The 7,835-nt window shown below is 47.0% G+C and overlaps 1 protein-coding gene across 2 annotated transcripts; it reads right to left on the reverse strand.

The window, feature by feature from the left end:
* Positions 1–2,794: 2,794 nt before the first annotated feature.
* Positions 2,795–6,860, reverse strand: SAP18 (Sin3A associated protein 18). Of its 2 annotated transcripts, none has more exons than XM_080613390.1 (4): positions 6,526–6,860; positions 6,291–6,400; positions 4,621–4,743; positions 2,795–3,917 (listed from the first exon to the last, which is right to left on the reverse strand). In XM_080613390.1, exons 1-4 carry the CDS (start codon positions 6,595–6,597, stop codon positions 3,761–3,763), a joined length of 462 nt encoding a protein of 153 aa, XP_080469516.1. In that variant the 5' UTR covers positions 6,598–6,860; the 3' UTR covers positions 2,795–3,760. The 2 variants fall into 2 exon arrangements, with proteins under 2 accessions (XP_080469516.1, XP_080469515.1); XM_080613389.1 differs by having other exon boundaries at positions 6,113–6,400; positions 6,526–6,667.
* Between the last annotated feature and the right edge of the window lie 975 nt (positions 6,861–7,835).

Below are 7,835 nucleotides of genomic sequence, written 5' to 3' on the forward strand. Positions count from 1 at the left end.
GCCTCCGCAACTGCTCCAGTCAGACAGTGAACACAATTGCCTGAGCAAGGAGTGTGTCTGATGTCAGGAACGGGTGCTGCAACAAGCGTGTGCCAGTTGTCCTCACTGCTGAACTAGGGAGGGAATTAAGCTGGGTTATCAGTTCCCTCAGCAGAGACACAGCCCCTCCGAAAAGCACTGCAGAAGAACTCATAAAGGATTCTGCTGCCACTGGAAAGGCTGCTCTGCTCCTGTAAGAACTGTGCAAAGAGAGTCCTTTGTTTAAGGCCTGAGCATGTCAAAGGGGAATCTTCAACCCCTTCCCCCTGCTAAATGAAAGCCTGGATAACAATTAAGAGCAGCAGCAATATTTATGTAAGGTGTAACAAGGTAATGTAATGGTTAGGAGGTGTTCTTGGAGTGAGAAAAAGAAAAGGAAAGAAAAAGGGCATTTTTTATACACCTTTTTTCAATTTATTAAATTGAAAATTTAACAAATGTGGTTGAGGGCAAACCTCTTTTTTGAGAGATGTTTATCCCAAAGCAGCTGCGGAAGAGGTCAGCTGAGGTTCCATAGCATGAATTCCAAATGTAGGCAGGCAGACTCCAGTATTTGCTACTGAAAGCAGTTCTGCATGTTCATTTTCTGGTGAATTTGCTTCATGGGCTACTGAATACAAAGCCAGTAGCTGTTCCTCTTTTCCTCTGAAGTGTGTAAAGACCTGCCCAGTTGGAGCAGGAACAAGCCCTCACTGGGCCATGTCTCCCAGTCCAGCAGCAAATAAAGCCAAGCCACCTCTCAGAGTAGCTGAGTCATAGACACAGGCTTGCTTGCTGCTGTTGCTTTATGTATTGACTACATTTATTTTTGAGAATTATCCTTAAATGCAATTAAAGCATTTAATTAATTAATTAATCAAAAAATTAGGAAATGCCCATAGTCCTGTGTACCTCCCTGCCTTTGGGGAGAGGCTGTGCAGTTCTGTAATGAAGTGCTGGTTGCTGCAGGGCTTACCTCATTTTGCAGCATAGATGATGCCCTGTGGCAAGCAAGCCACACAGCAGTGGTCTTCATTGTGTCTGCCCAGGTCTATAAGGTGCCAGAAGCTGACAGTCATGATGCAGCAGGTGGCAGGAGGCCCAAGCCTCACCAAACCTGCTCCTGGTGACACAGGAGTCACTGAGCTGATACAACATGTGGGCTCTTCACAGCAGCATTGTGGAGTGTACTCCCTCACACCAGAAGTGTCTGCCTGAACCCTGGCAAAACATCCCACCCATCTCACCTCTGGCCACACTAGACCAGCTCCACTGCTGCTTCCAGGCTCAGTCCTTTATAAAGCAGCATTTATATTGTCTTTTCTTGAGCTCTCTTTCAGAAAGGGTGGGGAGCATTTTTCAGCCTCTTCTATCTTGGGAGAAAGTGTCTCAGATGCAGGCAATTCTCCAAATGAGGGTCATTCATGAAGGCTGAAATCTCAACTCACTAACTGAGAAGCAGGACAGAAGAGGGTGAACCATGGGCAGAACTGAACCTAAAATCCCTCAGGCTACTCTGCACAGATGCCATGTCCTCAGCAAACAGGAACACTTACCTCAATCAGCCTCTGCTCTGCTAAGGCCTTAGCATGAAGAAGTGGAAAGCTCTAAGGAGCAGCTATGGCTTCTCCTCCTGCTCTCGCCTTTCCCTGAGCACACAGGGGCACAACTTGCGGAAAACAAGTGCCTCGCTCTCTGGACTGGCCAGATGCCATTGGTGAACTGGGCTCACAACCCAGGTACAGCTGGAGCCTGATGAGCACCATAGGGCACCTGCACCTCTCCAAGATGTCCCCCTGCAGCAGCAGAAGAAACTGACAAGTGCTGAGCTACAGGAAGCCACAGCCCTACCTTCCCATGTTGCACTGATTTACTGGGAGATGGGTTATCCCTGCCTTCTCCTGCTCCTCAAGAAGGCACCAGGCATTCCAGATTCCCCATGGACAAGCAAGACACCTTGGCCACCCCTTTGTCCAGTCTGAGATTCTGGAAGCTGCTGAACACCCCCAACACCATCCAGCTTCATCAGTACTTTTTACCACAGAACAGCCTTGAACCTTGACACCTCACAGCTCCTTGGCTTTGTCCCTGCACCCAATGGTTGAAGTAAATTGAACAACTGGTGCTCAATAAAAAAAGCTGCTTAAAGTGTTTGTGAAAAGCCACCTCATTGAGGGCTAAGCAGCAAGACTTACCCAGCTCAGACTGGTCAGTGTGGGGTTAAAAATCCTATGTATTCAGTAGATACACAGAAGATAACCAAGGAAAAGAGGCTACAGTACTTACCTTCCCTAGAGCTCTGGACATCAAAACTGGGTGTTGTTTTCTTGGTTGGTGTATGCTGACAATATATTGCTTGTGGTCAACAGCCCAGGAGATACAGGTATGCAAGCAGCTGCCTTCACCCTAAGGGTTTGCTTGGCAAAGAAGAACCTGGTGGTCAAAGTCAGGACTCCCACATACACTGGCAGAGCACCGACCTGCCTCACCTCCTCACAGTTCATCTGAACTGCAGGCAAGAGCACCTCAGGGCAGAGCACCTGCCACTGTGTCTTCAATAAGAAATAGTTGTCTGCTCCTTAGTCCTCAACCAGAGAACACCAGATGTCTTCTGGCCAGGCCTCTGCAGCTATTCCCATCTTCTGAGACTGATGTCTCCAAAGTGGGGTGCACAAGACAAGACAAAGTGGTACACACGAACAGTATTTCACCCTTCTTTTTACAGCTATTTTGGTGTAGTATTTAATGTACATATTAGTACAGTATTAATTTATGAATAAGCTTGGGGGTGCACACTCAAATTTTATACCAACAGGGATATGTGATTTTAAAAAAAAAAAAAAAAAAATTTGGAGACCACTATTCTCAGAAAAGCAAGACCTTCAAAGTCACCTTTATACTTTCTGGTTCTAAAGGTACCACTAGTTCTCCAGTACTCAAGGCTGATGAGCAAGTGTGCTGAACCACATCTTCCTCTGCTAAGGCCACCAGCTCCTCAGCATCCTGGGATATACTGGTGTCACTCAGATCACTCTTGATCTGTGGACTGTTACCAGCTCAACACAAGCTGGAGTAACCCCTGCAAGCCATAGGGGGGGTCTGTCCTGGCTCCCCTCACACTCCTGCAGGACAGGAAGCTGTACAGAGCTCATCTCTGACTTCCCTCTGTTAACATACCTACATCAGCAAAGAGAGCAGCACTGCCTTCGACCACACTGCTCACATGCTCATCCTCCAAACTCCAGCTAGCAGTAGTTTAAGAAATATTCTACAGGGAATCCCCATTAGGCCACCTCCCTCCACTCCTCAAGCCTAGGCCTTACCAGATAAAGGCTCTAGCCCACCTTTCAACTTCTCCTTAAAAGCTGACTTCCACTTTAACGAAAACAAAACCAAACACCACCAGACCATCAAAAGATCAACAGCATCCATCTTTATTCCAAACAAGACAGAACACCTGTAATCCTTCTGGTCATATTTCATGGAAATTTTGAAACGCTGGACACACTAACTTCATGATCAAACTATTAACACTTGAGGATAGGATGACAGCACTGCTAAAGAGAAGTGTTTCTTCTAAACAAACTAAAAGTTAAGGGTTAAAAGTTAACTTTCATTTTTGATGCTTTGCTTTGTCTTCAGGTGTTCCTGCTTAGCAACAAAAGCAGAAAAAAAAAAAAAAGCCTGCTTTAGAACAGCAAGTAGGAATAGACAGAAGATGCAGCCACACAGAAATAGTGGCTTAATACGGTCTCATGCGGCTTGATGGGGGTGGTGCACGATTCGGAGGAGTAATTGCTATATCCAGGTAGTCTCCTATCTGGAATTTCTGAGACTGCAATGTCATGGAATCATCTGTGCCTTTCCTGCCCGACATTGTGCTGCCAATCTCTTTCACCCTGCATGCAGGAGAGGAAAGGCAAATTAGTGAGCAGAGGCAAATCTCTCTGGATACGCAGAACAGGAACTGTATTGGCTCACAACCACCTCCCCAAGCCATCCTCTGCACTGTATTTAGTGACATACACTTGATGCTGGGGCTTCTCTCTCCAGCACCAGATGATCAGGAAGAGTTACACCAAGTCCTCTTTTCGATGGAACAGAGAGGTGAGGGTACCTTCTACTGTTACCAAGTTAAATACTAGATAGAACCCCACACCCCCTTCCATCCAGGCACAGAAGATGACTCCACAGATTACAGAATAGGATATATCCAGTGGTAGCTGACAAAGGTTAGCTCATACCATCTTGGAAGATCAGTATCTGCAACAAGATCACTGCTGAAACTGAAATGCATTCTCAGATGCCAGACCCAGCAGGTCTCCTATTAACAGCAACGGCTTTATTTCCAGCTGGAGGTCAGTGTTCTGGTGGTTGCCAACAGTGAACAAAGCCTCAAGCACACATTGCTTTGAGAGCACGTTAACAACAACAATGGTCACCAATTAAAACGCAGAGTTAGCAGCATCACACAGTTTGTTGTCAAGAACTTCAGAAATCTGATATATGGGCCCTGAACTTTCAAATCTGTGTTAACGAAAAATAATATACTGCTCTGGTGCTTGAAGTCTCCTATTAACCTTGAGAAGAAATGCCATTTACCTATACCCAGGCCTCTTGAGATCTGTAAAAACAATTGCAAAATTGAAGTGAGTGCCCTTCTTCCGTGCTTCTGGGTACACTTCTTTCACTAAGCTGGTCAGCTCTTTCAGTGTTGCGTCCATCCTACATTAAAGAAACAAGCCAAAGAGGTTCATGTTCTCAAAAGCAAGAGCAATAAAAAAATTCCCAAAACCCATTCAGGATGGAATCAATATATGGCTATGACTTAACCACACATTTCCTTGCCTTCGCATACTTTCTGTTGGTACACAAAGGTGAGCAAGATTTTACATTCTGGCTACCAGGGGGTGTTGATTTCACAGCTCCACTGCACACAACACAGTTGTGATCTAACCAACAAGTGCCAAGAAGCTGCTCTATTGATTATAACACCTGGGAGAATTCACCACTTACTGTGCACTGGAAGCACAGTCCACTGCAAAGGCAGCTTCTCATTAGCTTCCAATTTACTACAAGATCAAGACAAATCTCTTAATCTCCATATACATTTCAACATCTGCTTTTCCAAGTCTCTCAGAAGAGCTGCCATTCAAACAGTGAAGGCCTATTTATTTTTTTTTATGCATTTATACAACGAAGAGTTTAACAGTTTCCTCACTTAAACTGACATCTATGTTAAAATATTTTCTTGAATATTAGAGGACATGTAAGAAAAGAAGAAAAAAAAAATTAAGTTTTCCATTTCATCAAGATTTCCATTTCTGCTCCAAGAGGCAGCACTCCTCCTTTCCCCAGCCTTCAACCAGAGCAGGACTAAAGCTCATTTCTAGACTTCCAAGAACAAAAGGGCTCAATCATTGCAACTAATTATACAGACTGTATATTGACTCCAAGCTTCAAGTGACCAAGGAACAGTGTGTTGGCAGACAATGCCCATTCTGACTTCTGTGAACAGCTCAGACACCATCAATAGCCTGAACTGAGTCCATGAATCCCATCAGGAAGTTAGAACTGCATGCTTTGCTAGCCCCAAAAATGGATTTGTTCAACCGTAAGATATACAAGCTATAACTTTAGCACACACAATGAAGGAAAAAGATGAAAGAAGTAGCATAATTCACTTCCAAAAGCTTTTTTTATATTACTACAAACAAAAACTAATGTGTTTGCAACGCAGACTAAAATAGCTCTCCAAACCGAATCTGAAAATAAGAAAAAGCAGCTCTCTTAGCAGGCAGCAGTTAAGGCACTGCTACCTGACCACACAAAAAGAAACACACTGTTCAACTCTCAAGAGACTCTGCCTTAAACCTACACAGCATTCACACAACAGGGCAAGCATTCTGGGAGAGCTACTTCTGCTGAAAAAACGGAGTTATTAGAACAAAATGTCAGTATTAGCTAAAGGAGAACCCCTGTATTGAATAGATTCGTTGTGATAACCGAAGATAAGCCATACATCAGCCTCTTGTTACATGCCTCGATAACCGGCAATCGTACCGCACCGAGTTTCGGTGTGGGCAACCAGTACCTCGCACAGCGGCCCCCGCGACACGTCTTCCACAGCTCCTGCTTCAAACAACGTCCATCACCTCCCGGCAGCGGAGCGCCGGACCAGGTGCTCACCCACTCCGGGCAGCTCTCCGGAGCTCGCCCCGAGCAGGGCTCCGCTCCTCCCGTGCCGGGGCCAGGCCCCACCGCGCACTCACCAGGTGTAGATCTGCAGCTCGCTGGAGGGCACGTTGCCGCGAGAGAACTCATCCATGCGGTGGTGCCGCCCATTGTTGGTGGTAAAGACGCGAAGCAGAAGCGGGCACGTCTGCGGGCAGAGACGCGGGTGATTAACCGCTCACCAGCACCAGGCCTCACAGCGCCACCGCACACCTACACCTTCCCCTTCCCCCGCGCCGCGCCCAAAACCGCGCAGCACCCAGCGCCCGACACCTTCTCCCGGTCGATCGGCTTCTCCGGCTCCTTCTTGATCTCCTCCTGCGTGACGCGCGACTCCACCGCCATCTTGCCCCGCCGCGCAAACACCCGCTGAACGGCCCCGGATGTCCCGCTACGCGCCTCAGCTATCGCGAGAGGGAAGACGGAGAGAGCCGCGACGGACGGGACGGGGCGGGTTTGGCTGGAAAGGAGGTGGGGTCGTGGACTTGGTTCTCTGTTGTGGGTTGTAGCTGCGTGGGCTTTCCCGGGGACTGAGGGGAAGGGTGGTCGGAACTGCCCGGAGCGTTCCTCGCGTTCCTGGCTGCGTAGCGGTTGTGGCTCTCGGGGTCCTGGCGTTCTGCCCTGCAGCCGGCAGCTGCGCTACTGAGCGCAACCTGTGAGACGGCGGATCTGCCCGTGCTGTGTGGGCACGGGCTGCCCCAGGCGGGCTCGGGGACCCAGTTCCAGCCGAGGCTGTGCTGGCTCTGCTGCTGCCGCGGCGTAATGAGGAGCAGGTGCCTGACACAGCTTCATGTGCTGCTGCTGAAGCCTGTGAACACCTGGGATAGAGTCGCTGATCTGAGCGGGGTTTGCGCTCTGCATCTGCAGTTGGCAGGGGTGAGGATGTACTGCCTGAGCCTTGTCGCTCTGCTCAGTGTTACCCCCTGGATCATTGTGTTTTATACTACTTAGAAAAGCTTTTATTAAGCCACTGATTGCCGCTTCTTGGAAAAAAAGAAACCACTTTCTGTATGGAGGCAGATTAAACAGATGTCTAATGTAGGTAAATGCAATCAACCACTGTAACTAGCAGTAGATTAAAATAAATTAGGGGTAAATCATATTTAGAATTTAGCTTTTAATATTACATTGAGGAAAGATCAAGTGCATGTACTTTCCACTTATGGTCTTGTTTTTCCAATAATAGAATTTTGTATTAGGTTAAATCCAACTCTGTAGTTGTGTCTTAAAAAGTAGGTAGGGGATGCGTATTTCAAATTCTTTTAAATGTTGAGAGTTGTCTGTTACTCAGAAAGGAGAGGAGAGTTGTTAATTTGTTTTCATAGAATTTACACTTGCATTATTTCCTCAAATGCTGTAAATTTATTTCTCAAGAATAATTTTTTTTTCTGTAAAACAATAGACAAATATATGTGTTTGCAGGTGTAAAATAGCCAAATATCAGAGACTCAGAATTGCAAAGGGAGCTCTGGACAGAACTGCCCAGCCCAAACCCCTGCTAATGGCAGGATCAGCAAGGGCCGGTTGCGCAGGGCCAGGTCTGGGCGGGTTGTGAATATGTGCAAAGATTGAGGCCTCCAGCC

This window comes from Psittacula echo, assembly GCF_963264785.1.
Source record: "Psittacula echo genome assembly, chromosome: 3".
NCBI classification, from domain to species: Eukaryota; Metazoa; Chordata; class Aves; order Psittaciformes; family Psittacidae; genus Psittacula; species Psittacula echo.

What these genes read in the sequence shown, in the direction of transcription:
- SAP18 (XM_080613389.1), bottom strand. Translation starts at nt 6,363, where the DNA reads ATGGGCGGCACCACCGCATGGATGAGTTCTCTCGCGGCAACGTGCCCT. An exon ending in CGCGGGGGCCGCTGTGCGAG is followed by an intron (nt 4,744 to 6,112) that starts GTACTGGTTGCC and finishes TCTTTAATGTAG; the next exon opens with GATGGACGCAACACTGAAAG. An exon ending in CTCAAGAGGCCTGGGTATAG is followed by an intron (nt 3,918 to 4,620) that starts GTAAATGGCATT and finishes TCCTGCATGCAG; the next exon opens with GGTGAAAGAGATTGGCAGCA.